Below are 27925 nucleotides of genomic sequence, written 5' to 3' on the forward strand. Positions count from 1 at the left end.
ACTCCTCACATCCCAATACCCACAAGCAATCCTCTGGGTACCACACGTCATAACTTTAATACTGTGTAATATTTTCTTTTAAAATACAGTCTCTTCTGAGGTAGACAGACCACAACTGCAGAGCATCATCAGACAGGAGATAAATATGCCCATGTACAACATACAGCAAAATGAGGTAGAAATGGGTTACAACTGAGAGAGGATCCCAACCCAATGTTAGCAGAGGGAGTGGAGGGCCAGCGTGCCCTCCCCCACGCTCCATCCCTGGATTCTTTGGTATGCCCCCCAACATTGCTAGGGCTAGACCCGCCCTGCCATCCTGCCCCATGCTCATGAGGTAGGTGCTGCAGCTGGGGGCTGTCTTCTTGTGCAAAGCTTCCAAGCCTGGGAACAGAAAGAACCCAGCAAAGGAAGTGTGGGGACCCTAGCGATTGGCCCATGAAACTCCTACCCAGCCCCCTAGTGGTGCTGCTGTTTGAAGGGACAGCTGGGTTCCCAACCCCACTTCCCTGCCCTGGTATCCCCACCCCCACCCCCAGACCTGAGAGAACTCCCTACTCTATGCCCCACCCAGGACCACCTGCAGCATCACTCTGGGCCACTTGCTTTGAGGCATCAAGTCCTGTACTTGGTTGGCTGGCTCCAGAGAGTGGCTTGGAGAGAACGAACATGAAGGGGACACAGCAGATCTCCTGTCCACCCTCCTCCTCGGCTCACACCTGCCCTCAGCACCCTGTCCCCCCCCCCCGCCCTCCCTCCCCACCCACCAGGTCTCCCACAGCATCCTCAGTATCCAGAAAGTGAAGGGATCTAGGAGCTGTAGAGGCAAGCGGGGGTGGGGTGGGGTGGGGTGGGGGGTGGGGGGAACGGGCGGCTAAGGTGGGACAAAGATGGGGGAGGGGGTCCCTTCTTGCACCAAAGATTGTGAAATGGCCTGAGGGGAGAAGGAGCAGGAGGGATGTGGTTTGCAGAGAAGGGCTCTGGACTAGCATCACAGGAAAACAACCCAGTTCCCTCCAGGCCCTCCAGGTCTAGCTAGACCCAGCACTCCATGGGGACAAGTAGACATCCCCACACAAAGACACAGAACCCTTTCCAGGGCACTGCTCTGCCTTGTCACAGGTGGCCTGGCTCCTAGTAGTCAATATTGTGCCCAGCCAGACTTGTGGCCAGACCATGTTCATGCCTGAGGAAATCCTCTTAGCTTTTTATTGAGCATCTCTGACAGAACCTGCTTTCAGTCAGATGGCCTGAGAACCTTCTGCCTGGGTCACCTCTAAGGCAGGAAATGGACAAGAGTACCCCAACTCTCTGGAAGGTTCGCAGACCACTGGAAGCTGAGGACTGGGGCCCAGGAGGAGAATGGCAAGAAAGCGGCAAGCCCCTTCCTCTGGGGCCTGTGACCCATCCTCACCTCTTGCTTGCAAGTTGGTCCTGGGGAGGAAGCCCTTAGATACATTCTGTTTCTATCCCTGGAACAGCAGTTTGGGGCTTGCTCATGTCTGGTCTTCCTCATTAGCCTCAAATCTCTCTGGTCTGGGAGAATCTGCTCCCCAAGGGACGGGGCTGAGGGCAACAGAAGAGCAGCCAAACTCTAACATTCTTTCTGAGGTCAGTTTCTTCCTGAGTTGTCAAAATAAAACGAAAAACAGCAAATCCTACACATCTTACAAAAATAAGAGGCCTAAAATATTAAGCAACCTACATTTCTGGGACTTCCCCTCAAAAAAAAAAAAAAAATTTGAACAAACCAAAAGGCAAAACAAAAGCCTTCTTTGGGTGGTTTTTATCCTTGTCCCACCCCTAAGACCCCAAGATTTCAGGTGGGTAGGATACAGAGGAGGCTTGGGGCTCCCTGCTCCACCTTTCTCAGCCTCCAGGCCAGAAGAACTTCCGCCAAGAGTTGCTGCAGTGTGAATGAAAACAATGAGGAAGGGTGGGTTAAAGCACAGGGTCCGGGAGACACTGGGCGACAGAGACAGAAGCACAGAGGGTGATAGATGGGGACCGGAAGGAGGAGCTGAAAAGAAACGGGGACGGCATGGGGAGGGGTCAGTGACAAAACCCTGAGGAGAAAAGGAAGCCAATACTGAGAAAGAAGAATGGGAAAGGAGGGTGTGGCCCAGAGGACAAGAGACAGAGGTTAAGGAGAGAGAGCAGGAGTTCCTTAGGCCCTGATGCCAACTCATGTCGGATGTGCTGGGTCTGCGGGGCAGAGATGGCGAACTTCCCGTCCACGATAAATAGGAAAAACCTGAGTACACCGGCGCTTACGGCATCGATCTGCCTGGCAGAAGCATTTTCCTTCCCATTAAAAAAAAAAAAATCCACCGGGAGAGCCCTCCCTCTCCCGCCCCACATTCATCACTCCTTTGGCCAAAGACATCCCCACCCAAGGCAGAGTTGGCCTCCTCTGCCACCCTCAGTGTCCGGAGCCATACATTTTGTCCCACTCAACTAATGAGTCCAGCTCCTTGGGAGGAGCCCGAGGGCCCACCTTGGCTAGAGCAGCCTCCACTTCTTTGTAGGAGAGGGGCCTCTGCAGTCCGGAGAGGCCCGCCTCGGCTGCTGCCTGCTGGCACAACTGCCCCAGCTCGCCCCCAGAGAAGCCCTGGGTGCCCTGCACCAGGGCGGCCAGCTCCCGCTCACTCAGAACACAGCCCTGCTGAGCCAGCGCCCTCTGCAGGATCTGCCCGCGCGCCGCGCCGTCCGGCAGCGCCACGTAGAAGCGCAGCGCGAATCGCCGCCGGGTGGCCTCGTCCAGGGCCGCCGGCCGCGAGGTGGTACCCACCACCAGCACGCCGTCGGCGCGCGCGCCGCAGCCACCGTCCAGGCAGGTCAGCAGAGGCGCCCGCAGCGACGCGCCGTCGTCCCGCGCTGGCAGCAGCGCGTCCAGCTCGCTGATGAGCAGCACCGCGGGCGGGCGGCAGCGCGCAGCCGCAAAGGCCGCCTGCAGGAGGCGCGCGCCCTCGACGGCACCAGAGGTCGCCAGGCCCGCTCCGCGCAGGCGCAGCAGAGTGGCACCCAGTCGGGTGGCGAGGCAGCGCCCCAGCAGCGCCTTGCCGCAGCCGCGGGGCCCGAAGAACAGCACGGTCCGCGGCGGGCGCGCGCTGCCGGGACAGGCGGGCGGCCTCAGCAAGGGCCACAGCAGCTCCTCCTCCAGCGCCGCCTTGAGCGCGCCCTGGCCCGCCACGTCTGCCCACTGCACAGGGGGTCCGCAGTCCACCATCTTGCTGCTCACCAGCTCCAGCGTTCCCGGGTCCACGCCCTTGGCGGGCTCCCCGGACGGCTCCGCGAATCCTCCGTGCGCGGCTGGGACCCGCTCCGCAAACTTGTCAAAGGGCTCCAGCTGCGGGGCGTAGGCGGGGGAGCCCAGCACTTTGAGAGAACCGCCGCCGCCGTACTTGCCGGTCCCATCCTCTGTGGTTCCGGGTGGCTTCGCGCGGAACCCGTTGCCCCGACACTCGGCGTCGTCCGCGGCGGGATAGGCGGCACCGTCGGCCGCGGGGGCCTTGGCGGGCTCGTACGCGTACTTGCGGTAGCGGGCCTCCGCGCCCTCGTCCACCGCCTTGCGCTTCAGCGACACGCCCTCGGCGGCCCCGGGGAAGCCGTAGGGCGCGGGCCGGGGTGGCGCGGGCGCGGGCGCGGGCAGGGGCGTGGGCGCCGCTAGCCCGGAGGGCAAGTAGGGCGCGGGCGGCGCGGCGGGCGGCGGGAGCGCCCCGTAGCCGGGCTGCGCCGCGTAGCCCGCCGCCGGGTAGTTGTAGAGTGGCGCGGAGGGCCCGTAGCCGGGTGGCGGCGCTGGCTGCAGGAGCGCGGCCGGGGGCGGCGGGGCGAGCGCTGCACTTGTCTGCGCGCAGTAGCCGGACGCCAGGTACCCGCCTCCGTAGCCCGCCGCGTACTCGGTGGCAGCCGACGGGCCCCCGCACGCGTTGCCCGTGTAGAGAGGCTCGGTTAGGTTCCCTGCTACCACCGGGGAGCCGCCGAGACCCGCGGAGCCACCTGCGCCGGCCGGCTTGGCTCCGGGGAGGCCTTCGTGGAGTGAGGCTAGAGGGTAAGGTGGCTCCGGCCCGGGCCAGGGCTCCGGGTCCGCTTTGGCACCGTTGAGGAAGGCGGCGTCACCGTAGCTGCCCAGGCCAGGGCGCTCGTAGGGTGAGTCCAGGACCCCAGAGTACTTCTCCGCGTATCTCTTGAGGAGGTTGGAGGCTGTGAGGGCGGAAATGTCGTCGTGTGCCCAAGCGTAGTGGCAGCGCTGGCGACCCCCTGGAGGCAGCTCCAACTTGTGGGCCGGTGACGGGGTGGTGGAGGAGACATCCAGGTGCTGCTCTGGCCACTGGTTGAGGGGCTGGGCGTGTTCCGGTGTCCAGTGCATCTTCAACAGAGCTGCAGGCAAGAAGAGCAACTGCTGGTCAGATCCTGGCAGTGGCTCTAGAGACCCACTGACAGGTTGATTAGCCGATGACCGGCCACCCTCCCACCCGCTGGACCTAGGACTTGTTTTTTTAGAAATAGTTTGTTTTACACCAAGAGGAACGCGAAATACCACAGTCAACCTTCTCTCCCGGCAACTTATCCTGACCACACTAGCTATGCCCCTCCACAGACCTGATGGAGGGGAGGGCCAGAGCCAAGCATTTGAGCCTCGCCCATGACAGATACTTGCTGTGCGTTCACTATGTGCCGGCCAACTGCAGGGTGTTAAGGTTTGTAAAGATTAGTGTAGCCTGTCCAGAGCTGCTGGATAGGAAGGAGGTCCAACAGGTTGACATTCCTACTCTTCACCTTGGCGCTCCCTGAGATCCAAAGTCCACCATGGGCCTTGGAGTTGTGATCATGCCCATCGACCCTGAAAACCGCAGTGGCTAGCCCAGCAACACTGGTTTCCTTGCCATTTGATTTCTTCCGGCCTTTGCCTAAAGCAGCGTTCTCAACCTGCAGGTCACGACCCCCCCCCCAAATATTTACATTATCCATAACGGTAGCAAAATTAGAGTCAACTATATTTAGGTTTGTAGCATTAGGAAGGTTGAGAACCACTGGCCTAAAGAAACTAGAACCCAATCGAATGCTGTTTGTAAAGATGGTGGCATGTTATTTGGGATAGACAGGTAGGTGAGATGGTATGGAGCACGCGGGTCATGTCGGGTGCATCACAGGGCTGGTAAAGTAAGTACCTGACACTTCTCATGCTCAAGGACCTGGGTTCTATCACCGGAGCAGTTAAAGTGAACCCCAGTTTGTTCCGAGCTTCCCAGTCACCAAATGAAGAGGGAGATGTGATCAGACTCACTTCGCAAAACACCGTTACTCAAAGGGAGCAAAACTGTTTATGGTGTGGGGATCCTAGAGCCAGTCTGTGAGATATCACTGTGTCTCTGTACCACGAAGAGAAAAAATGTCCTCAGGCTGTTCGCTACAGTCTCCTCTAGCACTGTCAATGCACCTGTCCTGAACCAGTGAGATCCAGGGCCCGAGAAATAGCACCAGCCTAACCCAAGGACAAAATGCCAAAGACTACATGAGCCCATGGCATACCCGGACGGTTTTACACTGATTACTTCTCAGGTCCAAGCTTCCGACGAAACTGTGTTGGTGTGCGCATATTTTGCTGCACTGGGGATTGAACCCACAGCCTCCTACGTGCCAAGTAAACACTACCAAGCTTTACCTCTAGCTTCTTGGCAAAACAGTATAGAGTAAATTCTACTTGTTCCAGGGGCTGGTGATTTAGCTCAGTGGTAGAGCGCTTAAGGCCCTGGGTTCCGTCCCCAGCTAAAAAAAAAAAAAGAAAGAAAGAAAGAAAGAAAAAATTCTACTTGTTCCACTAGGCATGGAATTAGGTCAAAAAGTATCAAATGGTTTAGCCACCGAGAAGTTCAGAAAGCAACATCCTTTGTGAAGTAAGAAAATAGAGGTACAAGCCTCCAGCCCTGGGGCTCTTGAGAGCATGACACTCCTGGCTAAGGACTCACCAAAGAACTGATGTCTTTATAGCACACGTTAAAGGGTTACATGGAGCAGTGCATCCAGGATGGCGGGAATTGCACATCCAGAATAGCAGGGGTAGTCAGATGCAGCTGTATTTGCCCCCATTCCTTGCACTTGGGAGCCCAAGCTCTGGTAATTTAACACCAGCCTCAACTGCACTGAGCAAAGCAAACCACGGCCTGCTCCCTTAGGACACTCTACTGCCACCTGCTGGAGACATCACAATCTACAGAGCTAGATGGGCTCCTGTATAGTGGGTGCCTACAGAACTAACCACTGGGATCCTATAGAGAGGACCAAGAGATGTGGCTTCTGGAGTCGTGACAGGGTGCACGAGTGCAGGCTTGAAGTGTTTTCTCTGGTTCTGCACACCCAGCCATACTGGCAGTGGCCACACACAGCGATGTGGCTGTGCCGTGACTAAGGGCAGAAGACAGTCTCGGAAAGTGAAACCTGTCACGTGTTCACCTTCTTCTATATCAACCGTGTAGCCAAAGACCTGATGGTCCACATAGAAGGCATTAGCGAAGGCGCTGGCATTTAGAAGGAAGGTAAGCTCTGGAAGGTTCCAACAGCCAGACACGTGACATGAAGGACGTGTTTTCAGGCTCTCAGCTCTCGCTGAGGGGTTTTCAAAGATGAGAGCCATCCCCTGGTGTCAAAGGAGCAGTTTACCGGGACATCAGGCGACAAGTGATCCAGTGACAGGGTCACAGGAAGTAGCATCAGTTACATCAATGCAAATGTGTCACTACATCAAGCCCAGGCTCCACCCCCAGTTATGGTTACCTGTGTTGTGGTTCAAAGCAAAGACATGTGACCTTGAGGATCATGTCTCCCTGCAGGAGAAGTAAGGCATAATAAAGACCCAGGCCTGAGCTCATCCCCACAAGCTTTCAACTACCTTGTCGTTAGGGTGGTGTCTCTTCTGTCAGTCAAGCCTTGGCTCCAGCAATGCTCACCTAAATCCTCCACCAGGCAGCACTGGGAATCGCTCATCAGACTCTGGACCCCGGGGGCCCATTTCCACTTTGACCTGTTCTCCCAGCCTGATTCTCAGTTTCTTCTGCAGGAACCAGCCCTCTTTAGAGGAGAGCCCTGCTCGACATGGCACCTACACTACTCATTCACTGGCTGGTCTCCTCCTCATACACTTCAGGTCACATCCTCTCCACTTCAGCCAGGAAAAAAGAAGGATGAAGCCACTGCTCCTGCTTTCACTTTTATCCGCATCCATACACACCTTGTGACCAAAGCCTGGTGTCCACCCACCTCAGTAGATCCCCATCCTGATCAAGCACAGGATCCGGTCCAACCCCATCAAACTGCTGTGTACCAGCTTCTTTCCCCCTTCTGAGTAAACTCTTCACATCTCCAAGATGACTTCCCCTGACCCTGGGTCCCCACTAACTGCCAGCCTGGCTCTGAACCCCGTCTTTGGAGGATCGCTGTCTACGTGTGGTGACCATGATCTGCTACGTGGCCTTTAGGTTGGCAGGAGCTCTTCTTCCAGCAACTTCTGCTAAGCCGAGTTCTGGAATGTTCCATTTCCCTCAAGCCCAACCTGGGGAAGGACAATCTGACCTGAATCCTAGCACTTAGGGACTGGGTCGAATAAAAGAGGGAGGGAGGGAGGCCGGGCTACAGCACCAGTGTTCAAGTTGAAAATGGTAGCAAAGGAAGCCTGGAGACACACCAGAAGGCAGGAGTATGTGCAGTGTTAGGTCCACGTGCACTCAGAAGTGCCCAGGTCGGGCTGGAGAGATGGCTCAGTGGTTAAGAGCACCGACTGCTCGTCCAGAGGTCCTGAGTTCAAATCCCAGCAACCACATGGTGGCTCACAACCATCTGTAATGGGATCTGATGCCCTCTTCTGGTGTGTCTGAAAACAGCTACAGTGTACTTGTATACAAAATAAATAAATAAATCTTTAAAAAAAAAAAAGTGCCCAGGTCTAGCAAGAGCACCTGCGAGTGCACACAACACACTGAAGAGTGGACCCAGGTCCGTCCACACAGGCCACACTTCATCCATACTTCAGTATGGGTGGAGATCTGTAATTCTCTGCCCCCTGCCAGCCCTTAACACTTCCACACAGCCACCAGCCCTCCTGCATCCCTTCCAACTCATCCTCTATCCTATAGTCCCTAGGTCAGCGGAGCCGGGGGGGGGGGTGAGGGAAGACACAGGGCTTGGGAAAGACAGAAGCTTAGAGTCAGAAGCATGTGTTAGAGCCAGATTCAGACCCTTACAGGGGACCCTGAGCAGAATATCTAACCTTACAGAACCTGTTTCTCTGGGTTCTATACATATATAGCATAATATACATGGGCATAATATACAGCAGGCAGAGGGATTAGGGATTTAAAGTGACCTGTGAAATTCAGTACAAGCTACACATCCCAAGTAGTGCCTTCTGGCTGAGTGCTGAACAGGTCCCTTGACCTGGGTGGGTGGGGGTTGAGGGAGGGGAGCAAGGGGCTGGCTAGACGCCTTCCTGCTCTGACAGGACAGGATGGCCCTCATGCCACCTCATAGACCCCTGCTCTGTGCTTCACCCACATGAGGCAGAAGTACAGTACATCTCCAAGATCACAAAGCTGGTCCCCAACAGGCAGGAGTCAAAACTGTGCTTCTGGACATCTCCCTGAAAAACCTGTCTCCAAGCCCTTTGTCCTTCAGCCCGAGATTGTCACAATGCTATAGTACCAGCTCATCTGTCCCTGGCCTAGGGAAATGGCTTCGATATGTTCCTGTAGACATAGCTATCTCCCAGTGCTGTGGGTTTGCTCTTCAGACCTCATGGAGAAATTTGTATCCCCATGGCCAAACAGCCCTGAAAAGGCTGTTCCTTTCTCTGTGGATATGCTGTCCCACAACTGCAGGTGGCCCAGGGCTGGAAAACAGTTCCTTTTTTATTTTGTGGTCTGCCCTACTGGCTGGTAGCTGGGACTCTGGAGAAAGCACCCTCAGCACCCTCTCTCCATACAGGGGTGGGGGTGTTTGTGTGTGTGTGTGTGTGTGTGTGTGTGTGTGTGTGTGTGTGTGTGTGTGTGTAGTGTTCCCTGCCTGGTTTGCCCAGAGTACAACAGAGCAATCAGTGGTTACAGAATTACTGAATAGAATAAAGTTTCTCCTACAGTCCCACTTCTCATTGTAAGGAAGTCCAAGATTGCACAACAGTGATTTTTTTTTCCCCCTGTGGTCCCCGGTGCACCAACACCCACAACTTCCATGGTCCTGCACTGCCTTCCCGCTGTCTTGCTGCCAAAGGTGCCCTACCCATCTCTGTGCGCCAGGCGGGGCTTGAGGTTTGATACTCCACTTCTAAGCCCCAGCAAACTCCACATTGCCACTGTCCTAACTTTACAGTCTTTGTCAAGAACTATTGGCTCCATGGGAAGAGCCAAACATTTCACTGAAATCCTACAGGACTTCTTAAAAAATTAAGTTATGCAATCTGGACAGGGTGGGATAGGGACAAAGAGCACCACTGGGCCAGCACCCCTCTCTATTCCCACGAGCCCCTAAGACCTCAGAAATTCTAGGATTCCAGATTCCATTACCCACTGCTGGAGGCAGGCGGGTGGGAAAGGGGGGCACGGTAGAGAAGGGGCATCTGGACACCACTCAACCGTGGAGGAGGAGGGCTGATGCCCCCTTCTGGGCAAGCCTCCTCCAGCTCCATTATCTTGCCCTGGAACAAAAGGGCTGAGAGGAGAATCCCATTGTGGGGCCTCTGCATGGAGATCTCGTTAATCTATTCACCGAGGCTCCCACAGGCCTTTTGTCATGAGCTTTTGTCTACTGCTTACAACTCATGGGGGGTAGGGGGGCGTTCCACAGCCCCTGGCAGATCCTGAACAGACCTCACTCCTCTGGACCCTGCCCCTCATGCCAACCCCCCAGCTATTGAAAAAGAGAGACGGTAACGGGGAGACAGGGAGGACTGGACACTTAGCCCAGTCCTTACAATTATCACACGGTAAACTCTTGCCCCAGTTCCAGGACAGAGAACAGACCCCAGCATGGCAGGATCCTCCTGCTTGGAGGCATACTGCGGGCCTGGTACAGGGCCTAGTATGGATGGAGCTCAACGCATGTCTAGGAATTAGAAGTCGTTACCGGGAAAGTGACCGTACCCATATTGACTAAACATAGTCTTCTCCCTTTCGACATTTTGGTGTGCTCTCAGGGCATCAATCGTCACAAGGTGGCCAGTGACAGGTAGGATGGGGTCAGAATGTGGCCCAAGTTCACAGCCTTTATCCTCTGAGTGTGGTCAGGAAGGAAGGGAGGAGACCCAGGAGGGAGAGGAACAGGGCTGTATCAGCCAAAATGCATTAGAGTTAGGAGGTGCAATGCAAAGGTTGGGCAGTGCACGCTGCTGCTGTCTGCCTGCGGCATTTGAAAACTCAGCGTTCTCCACAAACGACCATGTGAAGCAGTATGCAGAGCAAGCCTGACTTAAACCTTAGAATGAATGCCTCAAAACAGTCAAATTAAAAGTGAAGCTTCAGGGCCAGGCAATGGTACCTGCCTTTAATCCCAGCACTCAGGAAGCAGAGGCAGGTAGATCTCAGTGAGTTCAAGGACAGCCTGGTCTACAAAGAAAAACAAACAAAAAACAAGGAAAAAAAGATTTCTTTTCTTTTTAAATCACTATTATTCTTAAAGCTCTGACAACCGTTGATAATTTTGGTATCAGTGGGATTAACAGTCAATTTGTTTGTGGTATGTATGGGTGTTTTGCCTACATGTAGGCCTGTGCACCAACTAGATGCCTGGTGCCCAAGAGGCTAGAAGAGGGTGTTGGGTCCCTTGGGACTAGAGTTACAAATGGTTGTGAGCTGCCATGTTCGTGGCAGGGATCACACCTGGGTCCTATGCAAGAGTACCACCCTTAACTGTGACTTTTCTCTCCAGCTCCTTGATCAGGGGTGTGTGTGTGTGTGTGTGTGTGTGTGTGTCTGGTGTCTCTGTGTGTATCTGTCTGTGTGTGAGAGTGATTGTGTGTGGGTGTGTGTGTCTGTGTGGTTGTCTCTGTGTGTGTGTCTGTGTGCATGTCTGTGTGTGTGTGTGTCTGTGTGTGTGTGTGTGTCTGGTGTCTCTGTGTGTGTCTGTGTCTATGTGTGTGTGAGTGATTGTGTCTGTGTGTGTGGTTTTCTCTGTGTGTGTGTGTCTGTGTGCATGTCTCTGTGTGTGTGTGTGTGTGTCTGTGTGTGTGTGTATCTGGTGTCTCTGTGTGTGTCTGTGTCTATGTCTGTGTGTGTGAGTGATTGTGTCTGTGTGTGTGGTTTTCTCTGTGTGTGTGTGTCTGTGTGCATGTCTCTGTGTGTCTGTTTGTGCGCGCGTGCCTGTTTGTGTGTGTGTGTGTGTGTGTGTGTGTGTGTGTGTGTGTGTGTGTGAGATGTGTTTTTGTATGGTTATGTGCACATTCACGCAAGCACCAGCAGATGCCAGAAGAGGGCAGGATATCCCCTGGAACTAGAATTACAGGCCACACAACATAGATGCTAGGAACTGAACTTAGGTCCACTGTAAGCGTAGTATATGTTCTTAATGAGACCTTCCTGGTTGGTATTTTTGTTTGTTTGAAAGCAAACAAAGGAAGGGGAGAAGGAGGGAGGCAGAAAAGATTTATTCTGGAAGTTCAGACACAGCCAAGGCTATCTGAGACTGTGCACATCCCCCAGGATGGGTCTGCAAAGAGTGGAGCCTTGACACAGAACCCAGGCCCAAGATGAGAAAAGAAGGAAGAAGTTTGCTAAGCCACAAACAGCATCCACACCAGTCCCCTCCACTACTCCCACTCCACAAATGTAAGTAGACATCTTCAGGGGCTAGAACAACGCTACGGAGGTGTGACCGGCCCTGGGACCTCTTCTCCCAGTACCAGCAAGTTCTATCTGCGCCCACCGCGGCAAGATGCATGAGCCCACTGAGGAGCGAGCGGTGCTCTGAGGGAGCAGGAGATGTGATGCCCTCCCCAACTGCCCTAAATTCACTTGTAGCTCGGAGCCAGAGTAAAGATCATGGGGCTGCAGAGAGGGTGAGGCAGAGAGGTACGAGAAACAAGCACAGGTCTGACAGACGGGAGCAGAGGCGTGGAGGTGGTCGGTCCACAAAGCTCCTCAGCGGACTGATTCTCCATTTGCCTCCACCCAAGATTATCCTCTGTTAATTGTCTGTGAACGACACAGGTCTCTCTGCTGAGGGATGCCAGTCTGACATAAGGATGCAAGCCGCTCTTCCTCCCAGAAGAGATCCAGAGACATCAGCCCTGATCACTCAGAACCACAGCCGGGCTTTTGGCTTGTGGGGCGTCTCACGGCTGCTGTGTGCTCTCTGCTCACTAAATCCTTCAGCTCATCAGAGTCCACGGAGAGCCCCGTTTCCCTCATGCATCCCTCCCTGGTCCTCTTTTGCTAACCCCTTACCTCCTTGGGGAGGCCGGATAAAGACTTCTTGGCCCCAAGAACAGAGGTGGATGGACAGATCGCGGTGTGTGGTCTTCCTCCTGATCCCATTTCCCCAGCCCGCCCCCACTTCCCACAGGGCCAATATCCCCCTCTCCACTCTCCGCTGTGTCTTCATCAGCCCACAATATGCTGTGATTTTTCCCACTGCAGGGGCAAAGCCTAGAATAATCTGACTACATCCTCTGTCTGCTTTTTAAAGCCTTCCCGACACCATCAGCTTGAGAGTTGCCTAAGTTATTATTTCTGATCCCTCTTGTCTCACTTCATCTCTGTGTTTGGGCCCAACGCTCCACTCACCTGCCTCCACACATCTCACTCCACCGACTGTGGTGACTGGACACTAAACCAGCCCGCTTTCTAGGCCCTTATCTCTTCTCTGCCTCTCTAGCTGCACTCCATGCCCATAGCCAACCTCACAGGCTCACAGACCGGGCTCCTCTCTCCATTCAGGTCTTTGGATGATCACAGCCAGGCTCAACAATTCGAGCACCCCTTGTGTATGTGGATGCTACTCAGGCAGAGTTCTGCAGCCTTAGTTTCTTAACTGAGCTCCGCCATGGCTGGCACACGCAGACCGCAGTCCAACAGTTAACTGTCATAATGAACCAAGTCTCGAACTCGACCCTGAGCATCATAGCACATATCCAGGCCATCTGAGCACTTGGAAGGGGGAGAGAGGGGAGTCAGGAGTTCAAAGTCACCCTTAGCTAAGTAATGAGTTTAAAGGCAGCCTTCATGGAACCTTGTCTCCAGACACCAATACCAAAAGCACGGCCCCAGATCAAGCTTCTGGCTACCTACCACCCCACCCTCCATACACCCTCCACCTTCTCCACAGCAGGAGAGAGCAGCTTCCTCCCTCCTGATTGTCCAGGCAGACGGCGCCTCTCACCATCCACTTCTTCACATGTTAGCTGTTAGAACTGTGTACAGAGTGGAAGCAATTCTCAGCACCTCAGGAACACCTCTCACTCACCCCAATTACTTCATGCTCTCTGCTCCCTACTAATCACAGAGGTGCTCTGAAATGTCTGATGTGTTGCCCTTCATCCATTCAAAAGCTTTTTTACTTCTTTACCCAGGTGTGTGTGAGTGAACTTGTGTGCCTGTGTGTGCACATGTGCGTGCAAGTGAGCATGCATGTGTGTAAGCATGCACACATTGCATGTGCATGCAGGTGCGTGTGTGTGCAAGTGAGCACGTGTGCGCAAGTGAACACGTGCGTGTGTGCACGTGTGCGTGCAAGTGAGCATGCATGTGTGTGTGGGGGCTAGAGGTCGATGTTGAAGGTTTTCCTCCGTTGCCTCCCACCTTACTTTTTGGGGCAGCAATATCTCTTGCAGAACCTACAACTGACTGATTTGACTAGGCTAGCCACTGAGCTCCAGGAATCCATACATTTCTGCCTCCTGGCTCTGGGATTACTCCCTGCACTGCTGTGCCTGGCTTTTTTTTTTTTTTCCCCTTCTGTGGTGAATAGAACTCTCATGAGTGCATGACTGAGCTATCTCATGAGTCCTTTACCCATAAGTCTCAGATTAGAAGCTGAAATTCTCGTGGCTGAGCAGTCCTGCTAGGTCTGTCTCCGTAGGGATGGGCGGGTGGATCTGATCTTCCACCTCAGCTATCATCCCTGTCACAGTGGGTGCTCCCACCCTGGGCCACCCATTCTCACCCTCATGGCTCTGCTTCACTTCACTGGCCCCTCCTCCTGACGCTCTTGTCAGCTCTTTACCTATAGGCTGCTCTCTCCCCCATGGAACCACTCAGAAGCCCCACGAGAGCCAGTGTCCTTCCATGTTCATCCTGAGCAGCTAAGACGGTGCCCCGCACACAGTCCTTTTTAATGGGGTTTAGAATGGGGGGCGGTGGATGAGTGGGTGGGTAGGGTGAGTGGGGGGTGAGTGGTAGGGTGAGTGGGTGGGTAGATGGATGGGTGATGGAGGGGTGGGTGGGTGAGTGGGTGAGTGGATGGATGGGTAGATGGAGGGGTGGGTGGGTGGATGGCTGCATGGGCACGCAAAGAGGCTCAAAATTGCTTCTGTCTGCATATAAGGAAATGGGGTCTCACTAAGAAGGTAGGATGGCAAGAGAAGCCAGCAAATAGATGGAGAGGGGACTTCGTCCCTGAGAACACCAGAAGAAAGCACTCAGCACCAACTGGACTGGGGCCCAAAGGCACCCATCCCAGTTCCCCAGGACCCACCTTGCCTCCCTCCTTTCTTGCCTTCCTTCAGCTCCCCTCCCACAGTTCTCTGACAGAAGACAAAGCGGGCAACGGAATTCCCATCAAAGGCCAGGGACACATGGCAAAGAGATCAGGGCCCTTGGGACCCTGCTTCCCGGAGGTTGTGAGGCCTCCCCGTCAGCCTGGCTCCTCTCCGGGGCGAGGGTGTGTGGGGTACTGCCCCTGGCCTCCTCATATGTCAAATGCCAAACAGCAGGAGGTCAGCCTGAGCAAAGCTGGCCAAGTGGCCCCCATCTGGGCCATGTGTGCGCACACACGAGCTGGGGGAGGGGGCAGCAGAGAAATCCCTGTCTGTGTCCTCAGTCAGGGTCACAGCCAAGCTGTGACCATCTGTTGTCCTCCTGAGGCCAGGCCAGGGGCCAGCACCCTTGAGTAGCAAACCTTCCACTTTTCCTGGACTGTAGGGTTTGCAAAGACTTCAGTTAGCATCAGTCTTTCCTCTTGGGAAACAGCAATAAGGAGGTACTGATCTCCTATCCTACAGCAGAAGAAATGGGAAGGAGGCAGGGGTTCTCCCAAGCTCAGACATCAAGCAAGACTCAACCCATGCTTCCAGCCCTATCCCTGGCTCAGGATCAAAGTCGCCAGTCAAGACGCCAGGACTAGGCTCCGGAGCCCAGCCACCCACCCATTCACTGGCTACCGCACCGCTCTGCTCCAGTCCACCTCATCTCCTCCTTCAGGAAGCCTTCTCAGACTGGCAGCCCCACAGAAGTGCCCGTGGTCTCTTACATGCAAAGGTCCCTTTCCTACTGTGGCTGTCTGACCCAGGCCAGGGTCACCAGAGGACAGCTCAGCCCCCTACTCTCAAGCGGTCTATAGCTACAGGGAACATAGACAACATTTCCAGGTGAGGAAACTTGACAGACTGCGGAAGGAGCATGATGGGACAGGAAGGGTCATGCTTAGCTACAGCCACAGTGGGGCAGAAATGCCGTCGGCTCCCACCACTTCATGTAAAGTCCCACAGCTTCTAACCCCACACTATCCCAAAAGCAGCCACCAGCCACCAGCCACGGGGTACTATTTACATTTAAACCCATTAAAACTTAATAAAACAAAAATGTAGTCCTGAAACAGCACTGGCTACATTTCAAGCACACAACTGCCATGTGTGGTGGCTCCATAAAGCACGGGACCATGGAAAGTTCTAGATGGGGCTCCTCTCATGGCCTCCAGGGCTCCGCTCTGTAGCCCGCTTTGTGGGAGCCACTCTGGCGGGCCTCAGAATTTGGGCTGTCCCTTTGGCTTCCCTGGTGGCTTTACAGCCAGTCACTCTGGACTCCAGCTTCCCTGAGATGGCCTCAGCCTCACTGGGGTAGCCCCCCTCCCCCAGCCCAGCCAGTCTGGTTCGCCCTGAGAGAGGAGGGGCAGGCCGAAGAGCAGGACACAAGGTAGGAGAGGGCAGTTTGTCATCTGGGCCTCGGGCTGCCTGGTCTTCCCTCCCCCATCAGCTCCTAAGTGCCCCTCCCCCACCCCGCCCACCATCTTCATCCTCATCCAATCCCAAGGACAGATGGGGGTCGACAGAGGGGGAGAAATGTAACCGAGGAGAAAGCTCTGTCAAATGACAACACAGTCCGGGGGTCACAGCTGTGTCCCCTGAGGCCTGGACAGTCCATGCCCAGCCTTGATGTCTGGCCTGGTCTGAAGTGGATCTCTGCAAAGGGAGTGAGGGGGTGGGGAGAGACAATGGCAAATCTTAGGGGGAGATAATCTCAGCTGGATTATTCCAACCAATGCAACCCAGGCCCACCACTCAACGTGGTCACGCGCCCACACGCCCACTCACAAACCCTGACCGGGTAGAGATGGAAAGGTAAGACAGGTGGGCTCCCTCATCAGCCGGACCAGGTAAGGAAACTGCTTGTTCTGAGCTTAATCCTTGTTCCAGGCTAGCTGAAGATCCTTTGTCTCTGTCCAGTGGTCTGAGCAGGGTGGACATTCCCCCAACCCCCTCCCTCAAACAGACACACACATGCACACACACGCTCCCACACACACCCCCGCTCACGCACAGCTGCTTTCGCAAACCCCCACCCCCGTGGTCTCTGGCCAATCAGAGCACTGACGAATAAGTCCCACTGTCCAACAGCCCCCAGGGAGTGTATTAGCACATTTGAACCGCTCAACCCTCCACTGACAAAGCCTGGGGCCTGGGGAAGAGGCACAGCAGGAGGATGGGGCCTTTGGGGAGCTAGCTTCCCCCTCTCCTTCCCCCTCCTCCCTCCCAGGAAGAAGCTTCACATTCTGGGGCTCAGAGAAATTTGGGGGCCTCAGCCCCAGGAGTGAATAAGAAACCCATAAAATCCCAATTTACACACTCGCTGATCAAACAGCCCGGCCACAACCCGGGGAGGCTTGGATGACTCCCAGGGCCCCTACCCACCACTCTCAGCCGTCATGAGGAGCCTAAAACTGGACACAAGGGCTCAGGGACCTGCCAGTTCCTCCTGTGATCTGGCTGCCTTTGGGTGTACCTCAGCTAGGTCCCAGCAACCTTCATCCACTTGAAGTCTTTTCTCTGGTACCACCCGCCTGACTTCCAGCCCAGAAGCCCTGTTTCTCCCACCCCCTTTCCCAGCTGCTCCACCCGGCTCTCCCAGGACCATCTCCAGATGCTGTCCCTGCTGAGGAAGGCCCTAAGGCCTGTCCTTCCACTACCCCATCTTACCCTCAGGACAGGGCAATATCCAGAAACACTTGGCTGTATCCTTCCATACACTATCTCCCTGCGTAAGCCGAGGAAAGAGAACCAGACTAGTTCGCACCCCCGGCTCTCCCCTAAAGAAAGCACAAATTATTATAACTCATGCCTGTGTTTGAGTAAGAAAAGTCATCTGGTAAGAGAACTAAATGCTCTTTTAAGTGGCCATCACAATTTCAGACCCCAGGTGATCAGCCAGGGACCTCAGAGGGGGCTCACCCGAGCTGACCTGTGTGCGCACGCACCTCTTGCCTGCTGGAGATGGAATAAAGGAATGGCCCAATGTGTTTCCTGGATTTAAAAAAAAAAAAAAAGTGAGTCCTGGGGCTGGGAACGGCTTGGAGGGCTGCATGGCCCAGCCCACCTGGGTCCCAAGGAAGTTGCAGGGAAGACCGAGGATAGCCCAGTGTGCTTCCCAAATGCTAAATGGAACACACACATACACTCGCACGCACAAACACACACACATACACACACACACACTCACCCCATCCAGAAATCCCAAGGACAGATGGAACCGGCAGAAGTCATTGCATACTCTTCCGTAGCCACCATAGGAAGGATGAGGTGTACGCCCATTCTACAGCAGGACAGGCCTCTCTTTGCACCTCCCTGTTGTTACCCGCTGGCTCGGAGTCCTGACCTAGTACAGTTTAGACCCATGATGGACCCGAGGGAGGCCGACCAGAAGAGTGACCACAGCTAGGGATCTCTCAGGCCATTCCAGCAAGCCTAGAACACTGTGGGCCGGCTGTGGGAGAGGGATCGCCGACCTCCTTCCTGCCCATGGCCTATCTGTTCAGAGTGAGCACAGGCCGTGGCATTGGCCCATGAGATGAATGACAAGTCTGGATCTCTGATCTCTCCTCCAACGTGAACTGGTAGGGAGGGCTGAGTGACTGAGGGCTTCAGGCGCTTTCAAAACGGGCTGGTGGGAGCTAAGGCTGACCAGGCAGCAGGCAGGGGCTGGGGTAGGGGCAGGAGCAGGGGCAGATTTGAATCAGCTACTCTAGCGTCTGTTCCATGCTCCAGCCTGGGAGAGCCCTGGGAAAAAAAGAGCTTTCCCAGCCGGAAAACAAACAAGCAAACAAAACAAAAACTAGAAAACCAAAACCCAGATCTGAAGGGCGACTCTGGAGAAAGGGCCAACTTAGGAGCTGTGTGCTGGCCCTAGGAGAGCACAGTCAGGTCTCATTGATCTGTGGACCTGGACAGCCCCTGAAAACATAGGGCTTCACAGGCTATCCCAGCCAGCCCCTGGCCCCTCCAGTCTACATCCCGGGACATTTTTCACCAGCGTCTCCTCTGTCCACATGGAACCCCAGGGCCCTCTGTCACAGTGAAACTGCCCTAGCAAGATTCTCTGCTTGTTTCCGGTCCCTGCTGAGAGTCCACTGCCCAGGTCTAGCCCTCCACTTTTTCACTAACCCTGAAGAGCCAAGGGCCCAGGTGAAAATCTACAGGGCCTGCCAGGGTGTCCCGAGGCCTTGGATACCACACCAGCCAGGAAAACGTTCCACCCTCTCCCTCCAGAGTCACCTAAGACTGTCACTACCCAGGAGCCACAGCCTGTATCATAAGGCACCTAGTTCCACTGACATTCTCTAAAACTGTCCCCTCTAGCTGGTGCCACACTGAGCCCTCAGTCTCTGCTCCCCAGCCCTTCTGTCAGCACAGAGTGCGAAAGCCAGCCCAGACAAGGAACAGGCAGAATCACTCTCTTAAAGTGGCTCCAGTTAGGAGGTGAATCCCTTCTTCTTCTGACCAGCCTCCTGCTTGTCATCTCACCCCTGCAGTCACAGCAGTCTACCCTTCGTCTGTGTTTCCTCTGCCAGGCTTCTGTCTGTCCAGCCCCTCTGCCCTGAACACCTTCCTCCAGTCTGCACTGAGGGACTTCCAACCTGTTGTTCCACTTTGACTCCGAGGCCATCCCCCGCTCCCTGCTCCACTGTCCCACCAACCATTTAGATGCTTATTGACTGAAAATGGCTGTCAATCATTAAACCAAGCTCCCCTCCCTGGTCAACACCCTTGTGCATGAATCTCGCTAGACCAAGATCCATGTCCAAGCACCCCTTGCCAATTTCTCCCATGCCCACACTTCATCCCCCATCAACTCTCCAGATGTCCCCAGATACAGACGATGTGTATGAGGGGAACCAAGGCCTTAGGGCTGTAGGCTGGTCCATATTGCTTTATAACAAGTCCTGTTTCAGGACAGCGGCCTTCTGGAGCTTCAGGCTCTACATCCTCAGGTTCAAACAACCACCCAGCAGGAGCATTCCAGAGAAAACACTCACAGCCTGCACTGAGCCTATTCCTGCAACTGCTCTTGGGAGAGATGCTTTGGGTTTTCCTCTGAATACTCAAGGACCTATAGTCGAACCCTGTGCTGATCCACCTCAGATCAACTGCCCCTTGGGGTTCAGTTCCTCCCCCTTCCCGCACAGAGAGCCATACAGGCCTGCTTGGAGGGTTGTCCGGGACCTGTGGGGAAGACGAACACTAAGGAGGGAAACTGTCACCTGCTGCTAGGTTGATCTGGGGTCTTTGGGACTTGGTTGTTGGGTGGGCAGGGAGAGAAGGAACTGTTAGGGTACTTGGCCAGATTTAAGCCATAGGCCCTATGCACAACTGGGAAGTCTGTGACCTGTTCTCAAAAAAATACTTTTCATTGTACAAATAAGGTTGTGTTTGTCTACAGAGGAAGAGTAGCGCCTGAAAACTGGCCTCCTAATCTCAGAGGTCCTGGAACACAAGACTCAGGCCAGGAGCCCAGAGTCTCCTTCGAAGCTCGGTACTTCCCCTCCACTCAACCAGACCTAGGAGCAAGTTGCCTTGAGTTGGGGTGGGAGGCCTCCAAAAGGCTTAAAGTCTGGTTGATCCTTTTGCCCTGGCCCCAAACTTGCCCCCATTCCTGCATATGGTGCGGGATGAGAGACGAGAGACACACCCTCAAAGTGCCTGCCTGACCAAAGGTGAGAAAACAGGCCCAGGCAGCCCACCTCCAAATCTCCGGGCAGGCAGCCCTCCCAGCCTCTCCTCAGCCCTGGGGTGCTGAGCTCACTCACTCAGCTATGCAGCCAGGCCGGTCCACCTGGGTGTTGAGTGGGAAGGGCTGTCCTCAAGGAGATGGCTTTCACAGCTGCAGGGCCACCGGAACAGAGAGAGCAGGAGAAACTGGGGGAGGACACTAAGCAAAGACTGAGCAGCCACGGACATCCCTCTGCTTGCTCTGGTGGGTTCTCAGCACACGACTACACACTTCAATATGCCTGGTTTTCATAAGAATACAAGGATGGTCTTCCCTTGTAACAGATAAGGATATCAAGGATATAGATTTCCCTTGTCTAAGTCATCAGGCTGGAAGGGGGAGGGGGACAAAGGGATATCATTCATTTAACAGTTAAAAAGATAGGAATATCTCTTGATTCCTCCATACTAATTGGCCTCCGTCACCATTTGTAGGGTTCCCTAAAACCTCCTCCCATCTAGCCTAGCCCAGAGCTCAACACCCTGTAAAGTCACTCTTGTGTCCAGCCCTGAGGACCTCTGTCCTCCATGTTAACTCCAGATAGTGATTTGAGTCACTGTCACACTCAAGAGAAAGCGACCAACATTTATCACCCCTTGGCAAACAGCAAAAGTTCCACGAAAGGCTTCTGGCCTCAGGGAAGGCAAACTGAGGGAAGGTTCTAGAAACCTGGAGATACCGTGCTCCCCGCCCACAGGGACACTCCACATCCAGCTGGAGCTATCCCGTCCTCTGGGAAGCTCTCCTGCAGTTCTCACATGGGTGGGTGCCTGCTTGATGCCTAATGGGTCCCAAGCTGAACTCAGGACTCCCTCAGCCCCAGCAACCCAGCCCCATGTTTCTCAGGGGGAGACTGGGGACCTAAACCTCAGGCCTGAAGAGGGTGGGACAGTAGGAATACAAGAGACCATCCCCACAGGATATAGTCTGCCTGCAAAGGAAGCTCTTCTGGAGAAAGGGCCTAGAGCTTTAAGTCTGAGCTCCTTGCTATAAAACTCAGGGTGAAGCTGGATCTGATGGCCCGTATTTCACTTGGGAAACTAAGGTAGAATTGCTGGAAATCCGAGGTCAGCCTAGGCTACACAGTAAGACCCTGTCTTTAAAGTAAGGAAAATTAATTTTAAAAAATTTTTGAGAGGCATAGACAAAGACAAAGAAACAAGACAGATATCCCGTCCCTTAAAGGAGTGGTTGAGCCATGAAGCCTCTGCCCTCACAAACGGATTCCTGTCCTGTCCGGCCAAGACATAAATCAGCAGTAGAGTGCCCATCTGCCAAGTATTAGGTCCCAGGATCAAGGCCCAGCCCTACTTCCCACAAAAGGAATGGGGTCTAAGCTAGAGGCTGACACCTTTAATCCCAGCACGTATAAGGCAGAGGCGGACAGATCTCTGTGAGTTCAAGACAGCCAGGGCTACGTAGTAAGACGTTGGATCCAAATAGCATTAGCGGAATGGACAGTTAACCCTAGCAAGCTCTCTCTGTCTCAGCCAAATGCCCGTGTGCCCTTCCGCCATGCGATGACCAGTACAAGGACCCTTGCCAGAGGCCCAGTGCGCTTGAATTTCTTAACCACGAGATGTTTAAATCTCATGGAAAACCCCCTAGCTTCTGGTAATTCCGAGAAGCAAAGCCATCTATGAACTGCTGCTGTATCTCAGTGGAGCAAGGCAGAAGAGGCTGTTTCTCCTAGTGGTCAGGGGTCCCTAGAAAGCTTGCCTGACCCCAACAGACATCTTCCAGGTGGGGATGGAGTCATAGCATGTGGGGAGGGGAGGGTCGTTGGGAAGTGCACAGTAACCACTAGGTTTCCCCCCACCCATGACCTCAGGGAACACCTCCCCAGACTCTTGAGCATCCAAGGGTCAAAACGGATTCTGAGCTTCAGGAAGACAAGCGCTAAGTGACCCTTGTTCCAGTTGCCTGCTGATTCCCAAGGACAAGCCCCTTCCCAGGATTCCTGTAATAGCAGTTAGCCTTCCTCCCAGACTCTCCCCAAACCGCCTTGTACAGTTCTGAGTGGCCACATCCTCAGAGGTTCTATTCTACTCGGACATGTTGGGACCAAAGCCTGTCTTTGTCTCTTTGCTGGTCCCCAGCATCTTGTAAGTTCCTTGAACGTGACACCACATAAAAACAATGGGTGGGCATTGGATGAATAGCCACCTTGAGCATGACCTCCAACCACATAGCAACCACTTTTCATGTTAGAGGCCTGTGGTAGGCAACACTGGAGCTGGCACCCCCTCTCCCCAGGGACTGGCAAGATGGTTCAGTGGGTAAGGGTGCTTACTGTCAAGCCTGACAATTCAAGTTCCACCCTTGGGAAGAGAACCAATTCCTCGAGCTGTCTCCTGACTTCCGCACATGTGCAGAGACACATATACACAATCAATCAATCAATCAATCAATCAATCAATCAATAAGTGTGAAAGGGGTTTTGAGAGAGATTAACTCTGGCGCCAAGTATGAAAACCTAGTTGATGTAAGAGAAATCTCGGGGAGCACAGACAACGATCTCAGGAGCAGGACTGAGATCCGCACACAGGACAAGCGGCCGTGTATTGCTGGGTCACCACAGGAGGTAGGGATCCACCCAGGGGTCAAACAGTGAACGGTGGTGTCTTTCTTGTGTCAATGACTCATCTTGTCACTGGTCTAGGTGTGCCAGGCACTGAATGGGACAGAGGAAGGCAGGCTCTCCTGCTTGCATGAATCCTGAGCCCTGTTCTTTATCCTGATGCTGCCTGGGAGTCCAGGACTACATAATATAAACTAGGCTTAGTGGTGTGGAGATAGAACCCAGCGATGGAGGGCCCACCTAGCGTGCGCAAGCCCCCCACCCTCCTCCGAATTCAAGCTACAGTACTGCAATAAGTAACGGGATGAAACAGGGTGAGTGCAGGCTCAACTCTTCACTGTGACCTCCTGCCCACCTCTGGCTAACAGGTGAATTCTAAAGCTGTCTACGGAAGGCAGCAAGGCACCGACTGCACCACTGCAGTGTTTTCTTGGCGTGGCAAGCCAGGGGAATGTCCCCTTCACAGCAATCGCAGCCCTACCGACTGGGACATTCAAGAACACCAGACCCTTGATCCCCGCTCCTTCACTTCTCCCGAGATGCTCAGCACCTTCCTCAGCTCACTTCCCAAGCAGAGCTTAGCGCTTCCAAGCCACACATCGGAAGGGGGAGCAGCCCAACCTTGACCTGGGCAGTGTGAAAGCTGTGTCAGCAGCTGCTAGTGTGCTTGGCAGGCAGCTCATGCCAGCGACACCCTGCAGCTCATACGGTCCCCCTGCTGTGGGATGAGCACCCAGCGAGGTCAGAAGACCTTGGCTGTCCTCAGAACCTCAGAGGGACTGAGCCAGGGCTTCTGGAAATACGCCTTATGGGCTTCAGGGGCTCAATAGCCCTTAAAGGAGAGTGCAGAGTACTATGGTGTCAGCCTGTGACAGTGCACTTTTCTGGGGACACTTTCGTTTCTGCAGGTTCTGTAAGTCAAAACCCACAGTTTGTTGTTTTGCCCTAGTGGCTCAGAATCCAACCCAAAGCCCAGCCATGGTTGGTGGTGGCTCATGCCTTTAATCTTAACACTCAAGAGGCAGAGGCAGGCAGATCTCTGAGTTCGAGGCTAACCTGGTCTACTGAGAGAGTTCCAAGACAGCCAAGCTACACGGAGAAACCGTATCTTGAAGAGGAAAAAAAAAAAGAGAATCCAACCCAAGACCTTGTACACTCTAGCCAAATCCATTACTACTGAGCTAACGTCCAGCCCTCACATTAGACTCCAGTTATGTGTACTTAAACATAAGCCCTCCTCGCCCACTCTGCAACTCACGCTGACTCTGCCATGGCTCCAGGAAACACAGATTTCTAGTTTTACTCCTGGGTGTGGTGGGGTCACCATATGTATGCTGTAGCACTGAGCTACACCCGACCCTTTTAATTGTTGGTGACAGTGGCTGGATTTGAGGCAAGGTCTCCCTCTGCGGCCCAGGCTGATATGTAACTCAGTGTGTGAGTCCCTGCCCCAGACTAGCTTTCAACATGGGGTAATTCCGCCTCAGCCTGTTTAGTGCTGGGATTACAGGGGTGAGTCCTCACACCCAATTTTACAGTGGCTCTCTTTCTTTCATGCAGGGAAAACCTTGGAGATCAGTGTCCCACAGCTTGAAGAATCACTCTACCTTACTAGCCCTCTAGTTCCCAGGAGGCAGCGGGGTCAACAAGGACTAAGACTGCAGGGGACAGTGGCTCACCCTTTCCTCTCTGACTTCTGCCCACTGGTGCCAGGAGCCATCAAGGCAACAGACCACAGGTATGCCAGGCCTTGGTCACCTTCCAGTATGTAGCCCTGGGAACTTCCTGAGCCAGCCTCCTGTGGAGCATGGTTTTCATTAAATAAGGTGATGAAGAAGTCATTAAATGCCAAATCGAGAAGAGGCAAAATTTTGCTAGAGGGGTTAGGGGAGGAGAGGGTAACCAACCAATCTGTCCCCTGACCTCCTTCATGACCAGTGGTGGGGGAGGGGAGGAGGCAAGGCTCCTCGGGACCCAGAGCTGCAGCAGTAGGAACTAGTGGTGGGGAGTTGGGGGTGTCTCAGGCCAGATAATAAGCAATTGTTAATGTGATCCATATGGGTCCTGACTGGCCTCTCTGTTTAACAGGATGATAATGGGGGGGGGGGGAGTGCTGGTCTGTGGGGAAGGAAAGGAGCAAAGTCCTCCCTGGACTTGGAGGGTGGGGAGGATCCTCAAGGAGGAGGGGAGAAAGAAAGGAGGGGCTGAGCAACTCAGGGGGCTCCACCACCCAGGAGGGCAGAACTCCTGTCCAACGGGACTGGATTCCAGGTTTTGCGGACCACCCGTTCAAAGTCTTCTTCACCAAGCTCCTTCTCCTCACCCTACCAACATTTATGGGTACCCAAACGGTACAAAGTACACCGTGAGGCGGGTGCGGGTGTATGTAGGCTGGCCTTCTGGAGGCAGAGCCTCATTTGGACCCAGCCACAATGAAAAAGAGATACAGGTGCAGTCACTGAGAGACCATGGAGGGAGGGAGGGGCAAGTAACAAAACTGGGGACTCTGGGGAGGCTACCCAGGGGGATCTGTGGCATCCTAGCTGGGCCTTGAAGAATGAGGAGGTTGTGGCAAGACTGGGACAATGGAGAAGGCATTTGGCTGAAGGAACAGCAGGAGCAAAGGCAGAGAGGCGTGAAATTGCGTGGAGAGCCCGGGATTCAGCAATAAAGCTGCGGCCAGGCAGGGGAGGGGAGGGACTCTGGGTTCATAAAAAGCTGTAGCCATGGATGACCAGAAGGGAGGCAGGAACGGACTCTGGAACACCACGCTGGGGCCTGGGTTCCTCTCTCCTGCCTTCCCCTTCCCTGCCTTGATCTGGAATTGTCTGATTCAGTGACCCTCCTTCTGGCCACTGTCTTCCCCAGAGCCAAAAAATATGCAGGCCCTTGGAGGCCCACCGCATTCCTGGTCCCTCTCCTACTCCTAGGGACATTGAGAAGGAACAACTCCAATCCTGACTTTCAGCTAAATTCGCGTTGGCCCAAAAGGCCTTCCCTCAGCAGATAGTACAGCAAGGGCGTGAAGGTCGCTTTCTGGATGCTCCGGGCACCAATGGAATCAAGTAGGAATAAATGAAATGGTGCTAAATGTGGGTAAGGGCGATTTACGAGGCCTGTCACACCGCCTTCCCCGGCCATCCAAGCAAGACCCTCCCCTTTCTTTGGGCGACTGGAGAAAGTCCCGCCCCGCCCCCCTGCACACAGCTCAGGGTGGTCGAAAAAACCCGCTCTCGGATCCTGGAGCATTGCAGATCTGTACCCCTATTGCACCCCGTTACGGCTGTCGCTGGGGGCGGGACTAAAACTCAGAGAAGGGCGGTCACACCCTGCCTAAGGGTGCTGGGGGGGTGGGGTGGGGACGGGAGGTTCCGGAAGGGCGCCTAGGGGTTTCGGATGGGATTCTGGCAGGGTCCAAAACTACCCCGTGCAGTCAGAGGTCTTTGGACTGCAGCATCTCCTGGCCCACTCCAAATACTGGGTGGCTCCAGGGGAGGTGTCAAACCCCGGGAACCGAAAAGCTCCTAGACTGTAACCCTAAAGTTGGGAGGGGAGCAGATCCCCAACTCCTAGCTACTGGACTGAAAGCAAGAGCCCGCTCAGCCTCTACTGCCCGTGCGGACAACACAAACATTCTTCCGTCCTCTATTCTCCTCCAAATTAGGTATCCATGGAGACAGGGCCGGCAGCCTGACAGCCCCACGGCCTAATCCTGATTTAGTGACCGTTCCTTTAACAGCCCACCCACCCGCCCACCCACCCCTGCACTCCGGGCCGCAGCGGGGCGCAGGCTCCAGGCTGCTTTCGCTCTCCTCGGCGCTGAATGCTCACAGGCCTTCAACCAGCAGGAACCACTGGACCAGAGAGGTCCGGGAGGAAGCCAACATCTATTAAGCTCTTACTGTGTGCCCAACAGTCTACAGGGGACCCTCTACCAAGGGTCTGGAAGTGGGAATCTCTGCATAGACCAGAAGGCTCTAGGAGTGGGGAAGTTTAAGGGGCTCTCGCAAGAGCCGAGAACTCCGAGGGGCTCCGGGTAACTAATGGCCCACGGGTGAAAGTAAGCGTAGCTTTGTGCAACACCCCAACTCTGGGCTGGGACTGCTGTCCCGGGCTGAGGAGAAACGAAGGGCGTGTGCGTTAGGGGCTCAGGGACCGAAATGGCCTCAGTCTCCTGTCACTGCCCCGTCACGATGCTGGGGAATCTCCAGGCCAGTAACCCAGACCCCACCCCCTCCCGCACACACAGGGGCCGCTGGACAAAGACCTGACGGAGTGGGAGGGGCCTGCGGACCGACCCTCGGGCTCAGGCCGCCGGATCCTTCTGGGACCCGAACCCGCAAATCATGGCTCCCTCTCCCCAAGCCCGCAGACTCCCCAGAGCCCGCCGCTCGCTAACACCACCTCCTCGGCTCCAGATTGGGCGGTGGAGGGGGTGCCCATCGGCGGCTGAGGGGCGATCTCATTGCTGGTCGCCCCCTTCCTCCGGGGAAATGACCCTGGACTCCCACGCACCCTCTCGGGTCTCTCCCGGCCTTGCCCTCCGACCTCCGCCTAGTTGTACCCCCTGCCCCTCAGCCCCCGCCCTCCCCGGGCCTCGCACGGCCCCGCGCCCGCGGACAAAGCTCTGGACATCGGACCGCACAGTCGCCACCCCCTGACCCCCGGCCGGCCCCCGCTCTCCCGTGCCTGCCCCCTCCCAGGCCTGCGACGCGTACCTCGGCATCCCGGCCGGGTCCTAGGTGAGTGTGCGCGGCCTGGGGGGGCGTCCGGCCCAGGGACCGGGGCGGGAGCGCGGGCCGGGGGCGACGGGCCAGGGCTGGGGGTCAGCGGCGCTCACCATCCTGGGGCCGCTGCTGCTGCGGCCGCCGCGGCCGGGAGCGGGACT

At 55.0% G+C, this 27925-nt stretch overlaps 1 protein-coding gene across 2 annotated transcripts; it reads right to left on the bottom strand.

The window, feature by feature from the left end:
• Positions 1–32: 32 nt before the first annotated feature.
• On the bottom strand, positions 33–27925 carry Fignl2 (fidgetin-like 2). Of its 2 annotated transcripts, none has more exons than XM_063262858.1 (2): positions 24717–27665; positions 33–4380 (listed from the first exon to the last, which is right to left on the bottom strand). In XM_063262858.1, the coding sequence occupies exon 2, from the start codon at positions 4367–4369 to the stop codon at positions 2423–2425; it is 1947 nt and encodes a 648-aa protein (XP_063118928.1). In that variant the 5' UTR covers positions 4370–4380; positions 24717–27665; the 3' UTR covers positions 33–2422. The 2 variants fall into 2 exon arrangements, with proteins under 2 accessions (XP_063118928.1, NP_001388812.1); NM_001401883.1 differs by lacking the exon at positions 24717–27665 and adding an exon at positions 27756–27925 and having other exon boundaries at positions 39–4380.

The sequence above is a fragment of the Rattus norvegicus genome, chromosome 7 (assembly GCF_036323735.1).
Source record: "Rattus norvegicus strain BN/NHsdMcwi chromosome 7, GRCr8, whole genome shotgun sequence".
NCBI classification, from domain to species: domain Eukaryota; kingdom Metazoa; phylum Chordata; class Mammalia; order Rodentia; family Muridae; genus Rattus; species Rattus norvegicus.